The sequence below is a fragment of the Dipteris shenzhenensis genome, chromosome 3 (genome assembly GCF_047967505.1).
Source record: "Dipteris shenzhenensis isolate YYH24624 ecotype China chromosome 3, Dip_SZ_1.0, whole genome shotgun sequence".
Classification (NCBI taxonomy): domain Eukaryota; kingdom Viridiplantae; phylum Streptophyta; class Polypodiopsida; order Gleicheniales; family Dipteridaceae; genus Dipteris; species Dipteris shenzhenensis.
In genome coordinates, this window is record NC_141598.1 from 25329177 (window position 1) to 25351563 (window position 22387).

At 43.4% G+C, this 22387-nt stretch overlaps 1 protein-coding gene across 1 annotated transcript in view; it reads right to left on the bottom strand.

Moving 5' to 3' along the window:
• Positions 1-22387, bottom strand: part of LOC147903557 (S-adenosyl-L-methionine-dependent methyltransferases superfamily protein) — an 82936-nt gene that overhangs the window by 54892 nt on the left and 5657 nt on the right. Inside the window, exons 2-4 of the mRNA XM_087399815.1 lie at positions 14672-14776; positions 5193-5259; positions 4905-5092 (exon numbers count right to left, since the gene is read on the bottom strand). Of these exons, the coding sequence (XP_087255941.1) occupies positions 4905-5092; positions 5193-5259; positions 14672-14776 (360 nt within the window). The remainder of the gene's footprint in view (positions 1-4904; positions 5093-5192; positions 5260-14671; positions 14777-22387) is intronic.

Here is a 22387-nt window from a genome sequence, read left to right on the forward strand (position 1 = left end):
AGATGTTAGAGCCAACGTTGTGGAAGGGCACTATGCCTTTTTGTCTTGCATTTCAGATTCTTCAATGGATAGTTCAGATACTACAGCGACTATTGATGATGATCCATATGCTTTTTTGACTTGCAGTTATGATCCTTCAAAGGATGCATGCTCTCTCATTGCAGTGTCAATGAGACACTAAATACTTGGTATTTTGATAGTGGTGCTTCTAAGCACATCACTTCTAAGAAGAGCCTTTTTGCATCTCTGCATCCTCCACCTACTAACAAGAAGGTGACTTGTGCAAATAATTCTTCTTATTCAGTGTCTGGAGTGGGGGACATCATCCTTACATCCACTGATGGCACAGATTTCACAATTTCAGATGTTCTCTATGTGCCACGTATAAAGAAGAATTTGCTTTCAGTGTCCTCTCTCAATAGAGGAGGATTTTAGGTTACATTCGATGATGCTAAGTGTGCATTCAGAGACAAAGAGAATGACTATGCTTTGATGTTGTCTGGCACTTTGTATCAGGGTCTTTTTCAGCTTGATATTTATGAGAAAAGATCCGATCTTGCACTTTCAATGAGCACTCCCAATGCTGCAATGCAGAATGCGGAGTTATGGCATGCCAGATATGGGCACATGAGCTATGGCAGCTTAATGGCACTTCAGAAGCATGCTATGGTTGATGCATTGCCTCCTTTGGAGTCGTCACCTCCTCCTCATGCATGTGAGGGTTGCATCCTTGGCAAGATGCATAGATTTCCTTTTAAGAATGATGGTGCACTAGGAGCTACACGTAAATTACAGCTCATACACAGTGATTGTCTGTGGTCCCATCAGGACTCCTGCTTTTAGTGGTTATCTCTATTATGTTACATTCATAGATGACTTCACCCATTGTACTCGAGTCTATGGTATTAAAGCAAAATCAGAAGTGTTTATGCATTTCAAACACTTTGTGGCTATGGTTGAGAATGAGACAGGACCAAGGTGCAGACACTTCGCACAAATAGAGGGGGGAAGTATATGTCTCATGAGTTTGAGGCATTTTTGAAGGAGAAAGACATCACGCATCAGCTACAGTGAGGCTTACACCTCATCAAAATGGCAAAGCTGAGCGCAAGAATCGCACTCTTATGGAGATGGATAGATGCATGCTTACCAGTAAAAAGTTGCCTCACAGGTTTTGGCTCGAAGGCCTCGTGTGTGCAAACTATGTTTTGAATCACAAAGGCTTTGAAGACAATCACTCCCTATGAGGCATGGCATGGGAGAAAGCCTTCAATGGATCACTTCAGAGTTTTTGGTTGTGTTGCATATGCACATGTGCCTATGGAGTTTCGACACAAGAAGTCAGATAAGGCACTTAAATGCATTTTTGTTGGGTACAGTGCACAAGGCAAAGGCTATCGTCTCTAGAATCCTGCTTCTCGCAAGATTTTTGTGAGTAGAGATGTTAAATTTTCAGAAAATTCAGCACATACACACGCTGAATTTACAATTCCCGCTTGTTCAGATGATGTTTTTGAGGGGATGCTTCCTATGGCATTTGGTTCCCCATCTGAGGCTCATGCTGAAAATCAGAATTTACAGCAACCTCCTCCTCATCCACATGCCCCGATTCAGCCATAGGCTGATTTTGTACCTCCACCGGGTGTGGATGAAGTTGTCAGGCAAGAGATTCAAGAGATACATGTAGCCAAAACAGTCCCGAATTGGTTGCTACAGACTCTCAGGGAGAGTAGGCTTGAGGCACCTTTGCCTGGCAGGACTTGCAGTGCAGTAAGGCACGCAAGGGGGGCTCTTTCAGTTGAGACAACTTATGCAAGTACTCTTCTTGATGAAGAAGAACCTGACTCTTTTGAAGAAGCAAAGGATAATGTGCATTGGATGCATGCCATGCACAATAAATTGCAGTCCATTGAGAAAAATCAAACTTGGGATGTTGTGGATTTGCCACCAAGTAAGCATGCCATTGGTACCAAGTGGGTTTTCAAAGTAAAAAGGAAGCCAGATGGATCCATTGACAGATACAAGGCAAGGTTGGTTGCCAAAGGCTATGCACAGAAGAAGGGCATAGATTATGAGAAGACTTTTGCTCCTACATCCCGGATGACCACCATAAGGTCAGTTATTGCCATGGCTGCAAATTTTGTTTGGAATGTCCATCAGTTGGACATAAAAACAGCTTTCCTTAATGGGGACTTGCAGGAAGAGGTTTATGTCAAACAACCTCTTGGATTTGAACTTTCTGACAATGCACTTCAAGTTTGCAAGCTAAACAAAGATTTATATGGGCTGAAACAAGCCCCACGTGCATGGTATGCCAAGATTGATGCATTCCTGACAAGTAAGGGGTTACATAATAGTCCCACGGAAAGCACCCTCTACATTAAGAAGGATGGGGGGGATATTTTAGTCATCATTCTTTATGTAGATGACATGCTGCTCATAGGGTCAAATGAGGAAATAATTGCAGATTTCAAAGCTGAGTTGAAAGCTGAATTTGACATGACAGATTTGGGCATGTTAAATTTTTATTTGGGGATCCAGTTTATACATTGTTATGTCTCAATCCAAGTATGTGCAGAAGCTCTTGGATAGGTTCAACATGCATGATTGTAAGCCTATAGCCACTCCCATGGAGCCGGGGCTGAAGCTTACTATGTATGATGCAAGTGAATCAATGGATGTCACACTTTACAGCCAGGTTGTTGGATGCCTCATCTATTTGTGCAATACTAGGCCCGATATTCAGTATGCAGTATCTAGGGTGAGCAGGTATATGCACAGCCCAAAGACAACACATTGGCATGCTGTAAAACGCATCTTCTGTTATTTGCAAGGCACAAAGATTTATGGCTTGATGTTTCCCAAGGGGGGGTGACTTCCAGATGCATGCTTACAGTGATTCATATTGGGCTGGAGACTATGATACCAAGCAGTCCACTAGTGGTAATTGTTTCTTTTTGGGCAAAGCTTGCATTTCTTGGCTGAGCAAGAAGCAATCTACAGTGGCTACTTCCTCATGTGAAGCTGAGTACAAGGCAGTGTTCACAGCGACAGTTGAATGTGTTTGGCTACGTCATTTGTTCGCTGATCTTCGTCTCTTATTGGAGGGCCCTTCTCCAATTCTCCAATTCTCACTGATAGTCATAGTGCTATAGCAGTGGCAAAGAATCCTGTGTTTCATGCTCGCACGAAGCACGTTGAGGTTCATTATCATTATGTCAAAGAGAAGTTGCGTGCAGGGGGGATCAGTATGATCTATGTGTCAACACATGACAATGTTGCGGACATCTTCACCAAAGCACTTCCACGTGAGAAGTTTGAGGCATTTCGCAGTGCCCTAAACTTATCTCCTTTTGGTGATTGTCCCTACCTTGTACACCACATTGTCACTGCAGGGGGGTGTTAGAATTATTATCATATTCTAGGCAGTGGCCAATGTATTATAATAAGTAGGTTAGGGGCACTTTTTCCCTCATTGAGGTTTTTCCCCCTAACCACAGTGCAATCCCTAACTACTGTTAGTGGATAGGATAGGGTTCTGTCACTTAGACAAAACCCCTCACTCCTACTTTGTACTTACTTCATTCCTAAAGCAGTGTACTATAGTTAGGTAGATCTCTTGTATCTCATGCTTGAGTTCTCCTTGTATGTTCATCTATGTTTCCGCTCAGTCCCACATTAAATATCACGTGCAACAGGGTCAACCCCAAAGTGGCAGTGGCAACTGGCTGCCTGGTCATCAGATTCGGCATATTTGGGCAGCAAAATGCACAGAAAGTGGGCTGGGGGAGGTGCCTTTTATAGGCCCCTCTTGTCGGCCCCTAGGGCTAGTGCAAACAGCCCGACCATGGCAGGCATCAGAAGTTTTTTACACCAGTTCGGTAAGTTAGGCTAGTTCATGCGGTGAATCTCTTGTTGAGGGAGATCAATACAAAGGATCAAGACTCATACACATACTCAAGGTTGTACAAAGACCCATAGCCAGATCACCTTTCATTGAATCTTATGATGGAGGAGAACTAGGCACTTACGGAAAATTCTTATTTCAATGATGCCATAAAAGTCTGTGCTCCACATCCAAGTCTACTACTACTATTGCAGGTCCAATGAGCTGACTAACAGCTTATATGGTCTCTCTCTACTTGTTAGTTTTTCCCAGGTGGGGTTGCCTCCTCATTGATCAAATCATCATGACCTCTGTTGAGGTTTTACCTCCTCTTTGATATTGAAGACCAATCCTAAGACTCCAACTAATGTGTCTCCCACGTCTACAACTTGGCCTCCTTTAGGCTGAAGCTGAGAATATTTAACCAGCAAAGCAAAGAATCACTTAAGCTTAGGAAGTCCATTTTCTATTAGGAATATTTGGGATAACAAACCCTGTTTTAGGGTTGGATGCATATCATGCATTACTACAAAGAGATAGAAGAGTGATAAGTGCAATAAAAGCTCACATAAAATGAAACATTATTTAAAAAGTCGTCTAATTTTATCATGCATCCTCCTTTGGTTGGTTGTCCAAAGAAATTCCATCTGAACTTACACAGATAGGCTTGATCAACTTGACTTGTTAGGGTCATGGTTGCTAGGTTTTTATGTCTTTGGTTCAGTCATACGTTTAGGTCTTATTTCATGGTTGAGTTATGATCGTAGTTTTTGGTCATTTTCATCGCTCAAAGCTCCATGCGTCACAATCGTAGTCTTTTTATTGCTTTTAAATAAACTTTTTAGACGTTCTGCAAATCCATTAAAACAGTAGAAAATACATGGAGTCTTCTAAGTCATAGAATAATGCATTTTCTAGTCCTTTGATTCACAAAAACAGTATGAAAATCAGTACCAATTGTGGAGAGAATAAGTGCAGCGTGGTTATCTTGTTTCATTGACATCATAAGAACAGTCACCTGCAACTTGTATTCTCCAATGTAGATAGTTGGATCAAAAGATAAAGCAACTAAGGAGCAAGAAGATGGAAGGTCCTTAGTTGCAACCACTAAGAAAGGCCTAAGTTCAGATGCAGATGCTCCCGATAATTGTGGTATCCGATGGATATTGACAAGCCAACCATGCCTAAATTTTGACAGCAGCAACTCTGCATACAATCAAATCAACATAATCATGCCATAAGAAGCACTAATACCCTATCATCACATCCAACAGAAAATATGGAGCTTTTAAAAAAGAAGAAATACCAATCACATGAGATTGTGCCAACGTAATGCAAGCATATTTGCCTCCATGACTTATTACTCGCTTCACCTGTTCCATAAACATACAAAACCTTTTCAATTGCACTAGAAGATTTATATACCTTTGTAAGACTACAATATATCCAATCGTACAAATTTAGATTTTTTTGTTGTTCTAGAAAATTGTTGATATGTGTAGAATAGTCTTGAAAATTTCATAAGGTTTGGAAACAATAAATGCAACACCAAAATAGTCCAAATGTTTTAATAGAAGGTTGTTGATATGTGTAGAATGGTCTTGAAAATGTCATAAGGTTTGGAAACAATAAATGCAACACCAAAATAGTCCAAAGGCTTAATGGAGTTGTTAGCAAACTAAGAAGCCAAAATGCATACACAAGAGGTACTATCAATGCCAAAGGTTACAAAGTGCAACCCACAGTGAGGTTATGTAGCTCAAACATAATAACCTAACCCTAAGGGAAATAAACCCTCCTAACTAGAAGTGAAAAGCACACCAAGGGGTGTTCAAACCACGCTACTCAATATCCAGCAAATCCCCCCTATAGTGGCAGTGTTAACATGTGCATGAAAGTAGATCAATCACCACAAGGAATCAAGCCCTAAAGCTTTGTGAAAAGCTCCAAAATTTTCTCTAGATAATGCCTTGACACTCTCATGTGTAGGACAAGATCTCTCATGCATGTCATCTCTCCCTGACATAGTGATAGCGTTGTTTTGTGCGAGCATGAAACACAAAATTCCATGCTCCTACAACGGCACTCTGACTGTCAACGATGATAAGGTTGTGACTACAAACTCCCATGAAGATCCCCCAAGATCTCCTTATCCATACACCACCAACCATTATTATGAAGACTTCTCCGCACTCCACCTCACATGAAGGGGTGGCAATAATGGGTTGCTTCTTGCTTCTACTTTTTTCTTTTTTTTTTAGATTGATGTAGGGCACCATGAGAAAAGCATTCCCTTCTTTTATTACACATTCAGTAATGCCATGAGATTTCAGCTCACTTGTAGAGCAAGAGGCCTTCCAGAGTTGCCAATTTGTAGAAAGTTATTTGAAAGAGACTCTAGAAATTTGTCAAGATTAGAAAATATTTGCTTTTCTTTTGGCTTTCTATTCATGGAGGAATTGCAGTGACCTTATGGAGGTCCAAATTCGGAACCGACTCCACTTGTCCTCGTTGCCGTTCTCCTGTGGATAATATACAGCATTGCCTATGAAATTGCAGACAAGCGAGGATCATTTGGAAGGAGATTGCAAGGATTTTTAGTATGTTTGCAATTATCCCCTTCTTTATGACCTAGGGCTAAGTGGCCTAGCTCTCGCTTTCAAGCAAGTCTTCTTGACTCATTTTGGGCTCTCTCGATACGGCGACATTTAGTTGAGTTATGCTCTATGGATGATGTTCCCTTCTCACAAACTCTAGCCTGTGTATGATTTTGTGGATTCTTCTTGGGAGATACTGGCGAGTATTTCAGTGTGGAATATCTGGAGAGCTAGATGCACAGAGGCCTTGAATGGATCCACCACCATTCTCACACTTTGGCCATTGTTTGGGCAGATATAATTCATACACTGATGGCTATTCGGACGAGCGCATGTAGGGAAACTCACGAGTGGCTTTCGCAGGAGGGCTGTATTCCTTAGGGAATGGAAAGAAAGAAAGAAAGATATATTAACATCCATGGGAGGCCTCACGAGCCTATGGAACAAAGTACAAAAAATGGATAGAAACTCATACAAACCACAGAGGGCTGAAGCAAAGGGCATGCCAGGGGCCTTATAGGCCGGCGCCAAGTGTCAGACCAGCCATCACAAGTTATGCTGCAGCCATATTTTTTCCACTTATCCTCGAGCTGTAGCATCTCTTGATCTATGCATACTGCTTCATTAGTTAGCTCCTTTGTGCGCAAAACATTGTAGGATGGAGGCTTGAAGGTAGGTCCAACTTGGCCAATGGCACGAACCATCTCCAAAAAATAAGGGCTCCTCACCTTCCAATTAGGAATATCCTCTACAAAGAAAAAACGACGGAGAGCAATGTATGCATCCTTCCGTGCCTATGACTCCCATGCCTTGGCCAAGGCTCCCTTTGACATCTTCTGTTTCTTTTGTTTTGGCTCAAATGCGCTGGCAGATGCATTTCCACATGGATTACCACTCACTAAGGCATCCCCCAAATCAGCCACCTCTTCATCAAGCTGTTTTGCAGCCGTTTTCAGAGCTGCCTTTGCCTGCAATCTTCGACAAGTATCTTTCACATTTTCGGAAGGAGCGGTACACTTTCTCAACCCCCAAGATCAAGAAAATGTACCCTTCTTCGACAAGTATCTTTCACATTTTCGGGAGGAGCGATAACCCCCAAGCCCAAGAAAATGTGCCCTTATACGGGTTGTCCTCCATCCCAGAATGAGGGAAGTATTTACATTTACAAGTGTATTGGCCCTTCCCAAAGGCTTTAAGGCCTCTACAAGTTGCCATTCTGGTCCTTTTGTCTTCCCATTGGCAAATCTGCAAGCTGCAAATTTGCAGAAGAGGGAAAATAAGGCAAAGGAACAATTTCCAAAAGATGACTTTAAGCCTTGTTATCTGGCATCAACTAAAGAGAGAGCACTGAGCAGCAATAGCTGCTGCAAAACGGGAAAAGAAAGCAGCCATAGCCATTACCTTAACATTTGGAGCAGGTAGAGCATAGAGGCAGACTGCAGGCTGCAACTGTAAGGTGACCACTAACGTTTGGAGCAGGTAGGGGCTGCACAAGGGCTGCATATGAAAATTGAAGGGCTGAGGGGACTGCCTCCTGAAGAATAGGGCGAAGGGCTGCCTATATAGGCCCTTGAGACAGCAAAATCGGCAAGAAGAGGAGGTACAAGAGAGTCGGGTGTACAGCCAAGGTCGGGAGCGTCAAGAAACGGCATACGGAATAGATAATCACGGTCAAATCATGTTTTATAAGGTATGGATCCCGGGTTTCCCCCCTAAAAAGTCACGTAAGGATGGCCGTACGTATGGGCGTATGGAAAAACCATCCGTACACATACGGACCTAGCTATGGCCCCAAAACGGCCTAGAGAGGTGACTTGGAGTGGCCCGGGTGGCCTGGAGCAGACGCACGGGACCCTGAGGGGCATTGCGCTTATTGTGCACTATCATTGAGGCAGTCGGGGGCCCCTAGGGGACTGCAGGGTTGCTCCTAGCAGCCACTCTTGTCCAAGCCAAGCTATAGTCTGCGCATTGCAGCTGTGCGGCCTGGCGCACAGCGTTTGGCAGCTCCACGGCCCAAGAAACACATCCCATGACCTCAGAAGGGAGGCCCGAGTCCAGGATAGGCAGCAGTGGAAGGGCCAGAAGAAGCAACATCGCGACATGGTGAGGCTAAGGGAGGGGCTGAGGGGGGAAAGGAGGGAGGGAGGGGCTGAGAGAGAGAAAGAGAGATGTGTTAACGTGTTCAAAAGGCCTCGCGGCAAACAAAGTGCAGTAACAAAGTGGCACATGCTCATACAAGCCACAAAAGGCTCATTAAGACCCTTTGCTGAGTAATATACCATACTAGACTAAAATCACAAGCACAAAAAAATACATCATGTAAACTCCAAATCCAAAACTAAGGACCAATAGCTACACTCAATCTCAGGGTAGGAGTCAGAAGACATATCCAGGTGCCATGGTGGCTCTCCTGTGAGCTGCAAAAATGTCTCGTATCTATGTTTGTCTGGTCGTCTCACGCGGTGCTGGGGAGTGTGGTCTCTGAGCTCTTTTTATCCAGTGGGCCATATCAATGGTAACGCCTCTGGTTGGGCGGTCTCCTCCCAGCAATGCTATAATTGGCTGGACCTCCATCATGCGTGCTCTGGTCCATGGACTGCGTCATGGGTGGCTCCAACGTCTTTGGTTGTATCCCTCCTCATCGTCGTCTCGTTTCACTAGTCCATAGTGCCCTCATGTCGTAGACCTCCTCCTCTTATCCCGTCATGTCAAGGAGCAGACTCCAATGTATAGAAGTCTGTGAAGTGTCATTGAGCTCGACCCACCTCAATCTCTTGATGAGCAACTCTGTCTCGCTCTATGATCTAACGTAGAAGGGTCTCTCTGTGGCTTCTCATCTCCATCAAGTAGAGACTAATGCGAACCTGGTTCTGGAAAGGTCCACTAGAATCAAGCACCCACAATTGTCTTCCTTTGTATGAAGGCCCTTCTCGAAGAAAGATTGATTGCAACAACTGACTCAACCGGGTCCTATCCTTTTGTTGGACCTGCTTACGCTCCAACAATAGACCTGGTCCACTAGCTAGTTGCACACAGATACCCATATGCTTTTGGTTGGGACAAATGAGACAAGATAACAACTCTTAAGCACGTTCCGAGTCCTGTCAATCCCATTCAGCACTACCACTTGAATTGCCAAGGAGCTCAATCGATCTAGAGGACACACATTAACACAACTCTCAAAACACCTCAACATAGAGACTTAGGGTATGGTACCTTGGCTACATGCTGACAGACGAATAGGTACTTAGGCTTAGATCACAAATGCATCCCTGGCACCCACGTCGAGACCTTTCCTCCCATCAAATGGAGATGATAGCTAGGATCACAGCTTCACATTTGCCTAATGCAATTTCATCATGGGCAGATAGTAGATCTAATAAGCGACCTCCCACATGGGCATTTGGACATCATCTACACCATATGGGACCACAAAGGGACCCTATAGGACATCCGAGCACCATCAATGACTTTCCTAAGGTCTGTCTTTTGTGTTTTCATAGGTCATGGTACCCATAGGTTATTTAGTCTCCTCAATATAATACTTTTTATTAATCTCCGTTTCAAACTTTCCCCACAACTTCCTTTACAAAAGCATCAACATACCATATTAAGGTCCTCCCTTAGTCATCGGATTGCCTCTAGAAATGGCAAATCATTCATCAAGATCTTCTTGATGCTTAAAGACTCTCCCAACATCCATCATCCTTCCTTAGTACTTTGAACTCTCCCACAATTCACCATCTTTAAAATGTGGTCTTTTCTATCAAAAGACACTTGCAAAGGAAACCCACATAGTTTAGAAGTAGAAAAATTTGAAACAAATTGCATCACATGCACAGAACCTTCCTAGGTTCTCCAACCTTGAGGAATGATGCCTACCGTATGATCACTGTTTCCAAACATCATAACTGCAATAGGGCGCCTAGCCACTTGTTCCTTGCCAAGAGGTGCCATGTGCTAGAAGGTAGAAGTGCCATATATGATATGTCATATTAAATGGGTCCATATGTCATCTTGCCATGGGTCACATATGTGTCATGTGACACATTCTACTCGTGGTGGCTGTCCTTTGTCACATTACTTATGGCACATGTCTATGCCACATGTCACTTACTGATTTCTAAAATTCTTCAGCCTTCTGCAAAGTCTCATATCTTAGAGCTATTAGTTAGAATTCAATTCTAATTGGCCCTCAATATTCCTGGATTTGTGTACCGCATCAGGTTCTTTGTTACTACATTCTACTTTTAGGTTGTGGTATGTTCCTTCACTATCTCTATAATCTAGGCACAATCGAGAATGTTCCAATTTAGCAGTTTTCCTAAAACATTAATTTTTAATGAAAACATTTGATTGGACTTTTTCTTACCAGAGTAGTCTCTTGGTTGAACTCTTTCATGTATTTTCGAAACATCATTTAAGTATAACAAAGTTAGTTTTTCTTCAAATTTGTGAAAAGTCTTCATCCTTCAGCATAGTACTTCAGCCACTCCGCACTCTTGTAAACGAATTAACTGCTTTCAAAACCTGCGATTTCCCCCCCTCTGGATGGTGGGGGTCGGGGGGAAGGGAGTCTGGAAGTATAGTGTTATGTTCACTTTCTCTTTTCTTCCCTCCTCAATTATGCTTGAGTTTCAGTTAGCTTTGCTCACTTGATCAAAACCATGTGTTTCAGCCCTAGTTCACATGCATGTTGCAAAGACTATTGCCTGTCAAGACAGACAGTATTAGAAGTCCGCAGGTTTCTTGAAAGGAATGGAAAGGTCGAGGGCAGTTGGGGGGAGAGAAGAGTATATGGCTGGGAGAGGTAGAAGCTGGAACAAAATGAAGAGTTAGAGAACAAAAAAAGAGAACCTACTGTAATTCCACAAGGCCAACCACCACCTTGAACAATCCTGAAAATGCTCGAAACATTTCAAGGAAGACATTTGGGTGCTTTGAAAATTCCTAAACTATTTCAGGCCATCTAAACAAACCATGCTTAACACATTGTTTCATCATTTCAGCATTCTCCCCTTGTGATGCTACAAAAGTCACAAACACCACATGTATGCAAGGACATAAATATACAAATAAGTTAAAGTAACACATATGCACTTTGTGTGACATGCAGGAGGTTGAGACAGAGGAGCACTTCATCTTCAAGTGTCATGTTTACTATGAGATCCACGAGCGTTTCTACTGCCTCTTCAGAGACAGCTATGGAGTTTAGGCTTGATTCATATCCTACCCAGACCAACGATGTTTGGCAGGTTTCGTTCATGAGGCACTCAGACTCCGCGAGAGGATACCAGGAACAGACTTCTTCCTTGGCTAATCACTCTCAAAGTTCTATCACGGAGTTTTTCCAGCCAGATCACATGAACACCCACGGGACGAGGCCTTGACAGACCGTGACCCGGAGCCTATGACCCGACAGCTCAGACAGAGGGTTGACACACAGATCACACTTGGGGACATCCCCTCCATGTTTAGAGTCGGGTCTCGCCTGACGGCGGTCACAATAGCCCTGGTTAGACGTAGAGCTATGACCAAGAGACATGCCAGGGCTGCACCTTTGAGTGGCCGACAGCACTCTATCGCCGATTTCATGCCCCCATTGCCACATCCACCCTGATGTCTTGATGGTGATGATGATGATGATGATGATGATGATGAGATAGTCGACTACCGACATGACATGACTATGCTGTATCTAGGATTTAGTGCTGACATTCTACATATTTTGCATTTGCATTGGTGTGGATGCTCATTTAGTAGCTCCACCACCACAACTCGTTTGTACCAGGTTTTTCACAGTCTCATAGACCCATCGGTCTTCCAAAGACTTTAATAACCTTTCTTTCTTCTCTCTCTCTCTCTCTCTCTCTCTCTCTCTCTCTCTCTCTTTTTTTCTCTCTCTCATATTTAGGTTTGAAAGCTTTGTGCAATTTCCAAAACAAGTACATGAAGGCACTCCTATGGAATTAAGAAATGAGAGAGTTTCTCTACACTATGCTTGTACAAACAAATATCCTTTATGAGTGCCCGGTGTCACGAGGACGTGAAAAGTGATGTAAAGTATCTTCGTAACTCAACCTACGCTTAACCCGAGGTTAACCATGGTTAAGTGTTGTAATGGTTTGGCCGTGGCACTTGCTGGAGGCAGTTGCACACGCCCGTACGGATTCCGTATAGTACGGACATCCGTACGGCCTGTACGAATTTTTTAAGAAAGTTCAAAAATGACTTCTGGCACTTCTTAGAAGTGTGTGCTAGCTTTGTAACAGCCAAAACAGGCTTAAAACGGCTGAAAATAGGCTTGAAACAGCTCAAACAGCTCAAAAACTGCACAAGAACAATTGAAAACGTCCAACACCTCTGGGAGAGTGAGGGGAGAAAGATGGAAGGTGGGGGAAGGGCATGCATACACATGCATGACAAATGGCACCTCCTCCTTGCCATTTGCCCCTTCATTAAAGTCCTAACCCCCATACCAAGGACAACATTGGTTGTCCTTGGGCCTAACTTTTAGACCCCTCTTTTAAAGCCTTTGCCTTGCCCCTAGGACCTAGTGGTGCACCTAGACTTTGCCCCTAGGAACTTCTAGGAAGTGTGCACTTCCTCTAGCCAATTCCTCTGCAGTGGGAGTCCTGTTCATTATGTAAACTGCTGTAGCAACTGCTTCAGCCCAATAAAAATCTGGCAGGTCTTTTTCATTGAGCATGGCACGAGATACCTCTCCAATATGCTTGTTTTTCCTTTTTGCAAGTCCATTTTGCTGTGGAGTATGACTGCATGAATATTGTTGCTTTATGCCATGCTCCTGCAAGAACCTTGCAAATTCATTTGAGAGGTACTCTCCCCCTCCATCTGACCTTAGGCATTTTATTTGCAAGCCTGTTTCTTTTTCAACCATAGCTTTAAAAACTCTGAAGTGCCCAAACACTTCACTTTTCTTTTTCATAAAATACACCCAAACTTTTCTGCTGTAGTCATCAATAAAGGTGACAAAGTAATGACAGCCTCCGATAGATGCAGCTTTAGTAGTCCACACATCAGAGTGGATTAATTCCAATGGCTTCTTACTCTCTTGAACATGCCTAGGAAATGGTTTCCTTGCCTGTTTTCCAAATTGACAAGCTTCACACACCTTCTCCACATGGACAGACTTCGCCCCTTCCAGTATAGCATCAACGCACCGTTCCACTCACCACGAGGTCAAAGCTACACACATTCAGGACCTGGTTGGAGCCGAGCGAGCTTCCAGTGAAGCTAGATTCACTAGAGATCACTACTTGCGTATCACTACATCAACTCCGCATTGAGACTAGACGAGCTGAGGGATTACCCAGGAAGAGGCGCCTATGTACCTTGTGTGAGCTACAGGAGGTTGTGTCAGAGGAGCACTTTATCTTCAAATGACCAGGGTACTACAAGATCCGTTGCCTTTTTTACTGTCTCTTCAAAGATAGCTTAGGGCTGCTCTCCCGCTTCCTCACCTTCCCAGACCATAGATACTTGGCCGCCTTTATCCACCAGGCAGTTAGACATCGAGAACATCTACTCACATCACAAGGACGGGGACGGAGCACACAAACAGACTCTTCTCGAAGCATTATCACAAAGTTTTTCCACTCGCATCACATATGTTCTCACCCCCACTCGCATCACACATGGGCGAGACTCGGAGCCAGACACGGCACACCTGACAAAGTTATACTTGGAGACATGCCCTCCATGTTTAGGGTTGGGACACGACTAACAAGGATTACAATATCCCTAGTCCCTCTGCCAAGAGATCACGCCGAGCAGTGCCCGCAGATAGTCGACAACACACTATTTTTTACTTTATACCACCATTGTCTTACCGTTCACCTGGTCACCCATGACATTGGGCTGGTTTTTGCTTTGTACTTTGATGGCACATGATGCTAGTGATGATGGGGAGGGTCATATTGATGCTTCCACATCGATGTACTTATGGCTATATAGCATGTAGCATGTAGTTATGGGCGTAGCTCCATGCTTTCAGCTTGTTTTGTATCAGGTTTCTCATACTCTCGTAGACCCATCGGTCTTCCAAAGACTCTAATAAACTCTCTCTCTCTCTCTCTCTCTCTCTCTCTCACACACGCACGCATGCACGCAAGTGTGCATGAACACATAATATAAACCACATAAGTAACCAGAAGGTTTAAGATACCTCAGAAAGAAAACGAACAGCTGGAGTTGTATCTTGACCAGGCTCCCCAAGAAGTGCATCCAAACCACCCTTGTCAATGACAATGTCAAACGCTGCATCTGAAAACTGGAAAAAAAGCACATGAAAGTCATAAATTATACAACATGGGAGTTTTATATCTTTGCAACAAAAGGAAACAAGTCACTGTATAGGATGCCATCTTGCGGAATGCAGACACCATTCTTGCGACGAAAGGAAACAAGTTACTATATAGAATGCTATCTTGCAAAATGCTGACGCCATTCAAAAGACTAAAGGCATTTCTTGAATGAACAAACTCTCCAATCCAAAAGCACTCATCTAACGTTCCCACATGATCCTCTCATCCTCACCTTGGAAAAGTTCAATTGTATTAAAAGTTTTTACCTTATAGATACTTCGAGAGAGATGTATATATATATGTACCTAGATGAGTCCAGGCATTGAACTCATCCTCTAACATAGTGCAGTTTCAATCTCATGATAGTCACTCATAAGGTTGAAAACCATAAACTCCATCATGCATAGTAGGGACTAGCTACTATGACATCCCCACTGACGTCATCAGTGCCCAACACTGGGTGTAGACCATAGTATAAACATATGCTCTCAGACATACAAATCCACACACGCACACATACTTTAGCATCCACTTACACAAAGTCTTCATACTGAGTTTCTGTCAGAACTCCGGAGGTGAAGGGCAAACTCAGCCATGACGAAAGCTAGCACTAAAGGAGAAAATCCATCCTTAAACAAACAAGGTGGGAATCCCACTAAGTCCCTACCTTTTGGAATGTTATTGTAGGTGAGCGTGTATAGTAGCTAATAACTTGTAAAAGCTAATAACTTGTAAAAGAGAAAATAAAGGTGTAAATTGTAAGGAAAGGGAAGGAGGAAAAAGGAAGTGAATATGGGGAAAGGTGATGAGTGAAAAGAGAGGAGAGAAAAGAGGTGAAAGAGGGGATGGATCACTAAATGAGTGGGCCGTGGCCATTTTGGAAAGAGACCCTCGATTAATAATATTTAATAAAGGTGGTGTTAAGCTAAGAGACAAAATAATTCACTAAAAGTCACTTAAGACCCTCACAAAGAGACAAAAACCTACTCTTAAAACTCATTAGAATGACCTAAACTACCACTAGTCCTAACACTAAGCACCTATTAACATGGTCAACTTGACCAAGAGGTAGCAATGAGACAAAGAGAGCCGCCATCTCTAAAGAGAAATACCCAGCAAAAGACAAAAGCATTTACGACCTTCACAAGAGGACAACAACTAAACCCTAACAACACATTAGAAAGCCCCAAACAATCACTAACCCTAAGATTAATGGTCAACTTGACCAAATGAACTAACATTGCAACTTGGACCTGATTAGCGAAAAATAAGCACATACATCCCTAAGGACACTTGCAGCGCCCAAAAATGCACACAAGAAAACCTGCCCTAGGTACCATCTAGTTCAAAAGGCATGACATGGGCAATCAGCTCCGGAGGGTTATAGAAATAAGTGATCAAACAATGATGCACTCTAGTTCAGCTGTTAACTAAATGAATTTAGAAACATGCCCAAACTCATCATGTCAAAGCATACACCAAGGACTGTACAATATGACAATCCCACTGTCTTCATTAGTGCCCAATAAAGGGACAGGTGATACTTGATGGCCCTGTATGACTATGGGGCTACAAATATATTTGAAAGTAGTTTTGAAAATCTCAACGGCTGCTGAAGACAGCCACCCCTTAATTTTGTCGTGAATACGAAAAAAGGTTTGGTTATTAGTACCTCCCTATTCCAGAGGCCGCTTGGGTTGCATTTGTTAGCACTGCCTTCCAAGCAGCGCTATACTAACACTTTAGTAAAAAAAGTGTCCCACACCATTCCTTGCCAAGTGGCCCCCTTCTATTTTAATCTCTTTCACTCACTCTCTCTCTGTCTCTCTCTCTCTCTCTCACACACACACACACACACTCACAGTTTGCAAATGGCTTTGCATTTGCAAGAGGTTGCATTATAGCATTCAAACTTTCCAATGGTTCTACTCACGAGCTTCCATCATAGGTGTTGCAAATTAATCATCCATTCATCTTGACAATCATTTGCGTCTGGCACAACCTAAGGCAGTGCTCACGAGTACTTGTACTCACTTGTTCTTTGAATACTGGACCTGGTTAGATGGTTTAGAATAGAATTTCTTGCTAGAGGGATGTCTACTAGCTCATCAGGAGACACCAAATAGTCAATATTCTCTTTTGACAAAGTCTAGAACGACGTCATTAGCCTAGGATCCGGTTTGGTTGACATGATTGGTTAGATGATGCCGAGCGGATTTGGAGGATGGCTTCGTGGGTCACCACATGGTTGAAGCATTATCAAACCTCCTCAATGTTTTAGATGACCCACATTGTTCAGCTTCAAGTTATTGTTTCATGTTGGCCTAACAATAAGAAATAGCCTTCAATCTCTCCCTCTTCCACAGAGGCGGTCTATAGACAACATGCATGGCAGGATGTGCATCCCTCTAGCTCAAATGGGTACTTGAGGATATTCTAGGAGGATGCAATGGCAACCATGCACAGTCATGCCAAAGAGCCCAGTGTTCCATGCATGAACCAAGCACATCCAAAGTTGGTATCATTTTATCTTATATGTTATAAGGAAAAACAGTGGAGCCCATTTACTGCATGTCTTAGATAACATCTCCAATGTGTTCACCAAGGCTCTCTTGGTGACACGCAGCAAGCAAAGTTGCATATAATTCCAAAGAACCAATGTTCTATGCACACCAAGCACATCAAAGTTCAGTATCTTTTATCCAAGACATGATTAAGGACAAAAAAGTGGACCTCATTTACTGCTTGTCTTCAGATAACATCCCCGATGTGTTCATCAAGGCTCTTCCAAGAGAGCTAATGGAGCACTTTATATGACGAATGGGCATGGGCCCACAACTATCAATAAAAGGGGATGTTGTGAGTCACTACCCCACCTATGAGCCCCAATATGAGAGGACTGCATACAAAGACAAAGAATGGGCAGGAAACTAAGGGAGCAGACTGCTTCTATTGGCCTAATTATAGGCTCTTTACCTGCTAACGAATCTTCTCACCAGCCTATTATTTATAGGCATGACATGTGGATCAAGGTAGGTGTTTGTTTCAGTTTGTGGAATTTTCAGTTATTTCATATCTATGACTACGTAAGTGCCTATTCCTAACTTTGGTAAAATGGTAAATTGGCAAGCATTCAACTATTGTGGAAGGTGATGACAAGCTTTGGTAAAATGGCAAACTGGCAAACGGGAATGGAGCATTCAACGATTGTGGAAGGTGATGACATGCTCGACTGAGGTAGAAGAGTAGGAGGATGAGGCTGATGGCAAGCTGGCAAACGGGAATGGAGCATTCAACTATTGTGGAAGGTGATGACAAGGAAGGTTTGGAAGGTTATCACACGAACAAGCTGATGCGCGAGGCTGCATACGTACCTGTCATGACAAGAGAAATCACTAATCCGTGGTTAGTAGACATTAGAACATTATTATATATTATACGCCAATGGTGTAACATGTATCTGTATTTATGATGGACACTGACCGATCTGGAGCTACTGCTTCAGACGGCATCAAATTTGGACATGTAACACTTATTTATTAATAAAGATATGCACACATGTGTCTAGGTCCTAGGGGCAATAGGAAGGGAAGGGTGCATTAAGGTGCATTGAATGGTAGATGCATGGGTCATAGGATAAGTATAGGTGTAAATGGGAAGATGGAACTTGAGTGATCTCAAGGGACATTAATGAAAGGGTATCACCCATAGTTGCATCCGTACGCGTGCATATGTTTTTTCCATACGTCATCCGTACGTCCATACGTACGGCCTTCTGTACAGCTTTCCGTATAAGTGTTTTTTTTTGGGGGGGAAGGGGGGGGGGGCAGTGTTTTGTTTAGTGAGGTGTGTTTTTTGGGTGTGGTTTGGTTTTTTTGTTGTGTGTGTGTGTGGGGGGGGGGGGGGGGAGGAGGGGGGGGGGGGTTGTTTTGTTTAGGAGCGGGGATTGATTTTGTGCCTAGCCAAAACCTTGGAAAACGCATTTTTAGCACTATTCTAATCCGTACACTGTTGGCCGACTTTGGCTGTGGTTGGCCTCAAGGATGGTCTCAAGGAGGAGGAGGAGGAGGAGGAGGAGGAGAAGGAGGAGAAGGATGGCACTGATGCAAATGATGAGGATGAGGATGCAAGCTGCAGCTTGAGGCTTGAGCCTCATCGGTTGTGAATCGTGATGCATTTCAATTTTCAGCTTTATTTCCGGGCTGCGGCAGCCTTTTCTTCTATGATGTTTTGCCTTTGATGTTTTGGTGTAGTACCTACTTCCAAGTTTCTACTACCTACTACCTTTGATCATGATGTTTGGTGTAGTATTGATCTATCATTGACAGTATGTATCAAAGTCCAGATTCCAGACTGGAGGGCCGAGGCTGGACTCTTTGAACTTTCATGAATCATGACTTTAATATTAATACAAGTTTGAAGTCTGAAGTTTCAATTTGAAAGTCTATAGCTCTATGTCAATGTAAAGTGTACAATGTATATCTTTCTAAATGTTTTGAGTAAAATTAGGGTCACGTATGTTTCAGCCCTAGGGGCTGAAACATACTCCAATCATACTTCCATACTCATATGACGTATGCGTATGGTAACATATGGAAAAAACCTATGGTATCACCCTTTCATTGTGAATCTCACATAGCATTCTCTATTCACCTTGCATTCGTCCACCATCTCTCTCACACCTTCCATGTAGGTCCAAAAAAGAAACAAGTACTCTCACGAGGGCACTCTTCCCCATTGGAGGGCCAATTGGCATTCAAATTCTACATGCATTGCACAATCTGCATTCTCGAGAAGTCAGCTTCTTCACAATACCAAGGTTCTCACACTTCCATGCTCAACGGAGGTAGAAGAGTTAGAGGATGAGAACGCCGAGGCTGTCCATTATTATTGGGATGATGGTAGACTTAGTAATTCTCAATCTGCAACTCGTGGAGATAGCCTTCACAACTTGGGCAATACTAATACACATACAAGACGAACAACTGTACAAGGATCCTTAACCTCTAGCATCAATTGCACGGCCAAGGTGAAGGTGGTCGGGGATCAAATTGTGGCAGTTGGTTAGATGATGGACACAAGCAATGTCAATGCTCATGTTTCCAATGGGCTTCAAAACTTTGTTACTAGTGTGATACCCATGGAGTGCTCAAACAAATTTGTACAGACAAGGGGTATGTAGGTGGAAGATAAGGCTGACGGCTATGTGAGAGAATGGAGAGTGAGAGAGAGCAAGAGAGTGAGAGCTGAAAGCTTGGAAGCTGAAAGCTGAGTTGCAATAGAAGAGTGTGAAGAGTATAACTCAATGAGTGAGAGATAAGGTTTTGTCCTAGTGACAAAACCTTAGTAGTCACTAACCATAGTTCGTGAACTAACTGCGGTTAGGGGAAAAAACCTCTTAAAGAGAAAAAAGTGCCCCTAACTAGCTTATTAAATTACATTGGTCACTGCTGAATTATATCTATAATTCTAACACCCCCCTGCGGTGCCAATGTCATGTACAAGGCTGATAAATCACCAAACGGATATAAGTTCAGGGCACTGCGAAATGCCTCAAACTTTTCACGTGGTAGTGCTTTGGTGAAAATATCTGCAACGTTGTCATGTGTGGACACAAAGATCATACTGATCTCTCCTGCATGCAACTTCTCTCTGACGTAGTGATAGTGAACCTCAATGTGCTTCGTGCGAGCATGAAACACTGGATTCTTTGCCACTGCAATGGCACTCTGACTATCAATGAGAATTGGAGAAGGACCCTCCAAAGACACATGAAGATCAGCAAATAGACGTCGCAGCCAGACACATTCAACTATTGCTGTGAAAGCTGCCCTGTACTCAGCTTCACATGATGAGGTAGCCACTGTAGATTGTTTCTTGCTCAGCCAGGAAATGCAAGATTTACCCAAAAAGAAACAATTGCCACTAGTGGACTGCCTAGTATCATAATCACCAACCCAATCTGAATCACTGTAGGCATGCATCTGCAAGTCACCCCCCCTGGGAAATAGCAAGCCAAAAGACTTCGTCCCCTACAAATAACGGAAGATGCGCTTAACTGCCTACCAATGCATAGTTTTTGGGCTGTGCATGTACCTGCTCACCTGAGAAACTGCAAACTAAATATCAGGTCTGCTGTTGCAGAGATATATGAGGCACCCAACAGCCTGACTGTAAAGTGTGGCATCAACTAATTCTCCTGCATCATGCATTGTGAGTTTCAGCCCCGACTCCATGGGAGTGGCTATGGGCTTACAATCATGGATGTTAAATCTGTCCAAGAGTTTTTGAACATACTTGGACTGAGACATAACAGTGCCACGTCTCTCATGAGAGAACTGGATCCCTAAATAAAAGTGAACCAGCCCCACATCTGACATGTCAAAGTTGGTCTGCAAATCAGCTTTGAAATCTGCAATTTTGTCTTCATTGGACCCTGTGAGCAGTAAGTCATCGACATAAAGAAGGATGACTAAAATTTCCCCCCCATCCATCTTGATGTAGAGGGTGCTCTCATTAGGACTATTGTGCAGCCCCTTGCTGGTCAAAAAGACATGGATCTTGGCATACCATGCACGAGGGGCCTGTTTCAGCCCATATAAAGCTTTGTTGAGCTTGCATACTTGAAGTGCATTTGCTGTAATTTCAAAGTCCGGAGGTTGTTTGACATACACCTCTTCCAGCAAGTCCCCATTTAAGAAGGCTATTTTTATGTCCAACTGATGAACATTCCACTCAAAATGTGCTGCCATTGCAATAACTGATCGGATGGTGGTCATCCGGGATGTAGGAGCGAATGTCTCCTCATAATCTATGCCCTTTTTCTGAGCATAGCCTTTAGCAACCAGCCTTGCCTTATATCTGTCAATGGAGCCATCTGGCTTCCGTTTGACCTTGAAAACCCATCGTGTGCCAATGGCATGTTTACCCGGTGGCAAGTCTACAACATCCCAAGTCTGATTTTTTGCAATGGACTGCGACTCATCGTGCATGGCATTCATCCAATGCACATTGTCCTTTGCCTCTTCGAATGTGGCAGGCTCCTCCTCATCAAGAAGAGTACCTGCATATGCTGATTCCACTGAATTAGCACCTTCCATGTGCCTTGCTGCACTGCGAGTCCTGCCAGGTAACGGAGCATCAATTTTACTCTCCCTGAGAGTCTGTAACAGCCAGTTTGGGACTGTTTTTGCTGCATGTATGTCTGCAATTTCTTGCTGCACCACCTGTTCCACTGCCTATGGAGGGGGCAAGATATCCTGTGGCAGAACTAAAGCATCTGGAGGTGGCTGTAAATTCTGATTTGCATCAGAAATATCAGCAGGGGAACCCAAGGCAATGGGTAGCAACCCCTCAAAGACATCCTCTGAAGAAGAAGGCATTTGAAATTCAGCTTAAGTGTGAGCTGAATTTTCAGCAAATATCACATCTCTACTTACTATGATCTTGCGTGTAGCAGGATTGTAGAGACGGTACCCCTTGCTTTCTGCACTGTACCCAACAAATATGCACTTGATGGCTTTATCTGACAACTTGTGCCTAAATTCAACTGGCACATGAGCATAAGCAAGGTATCC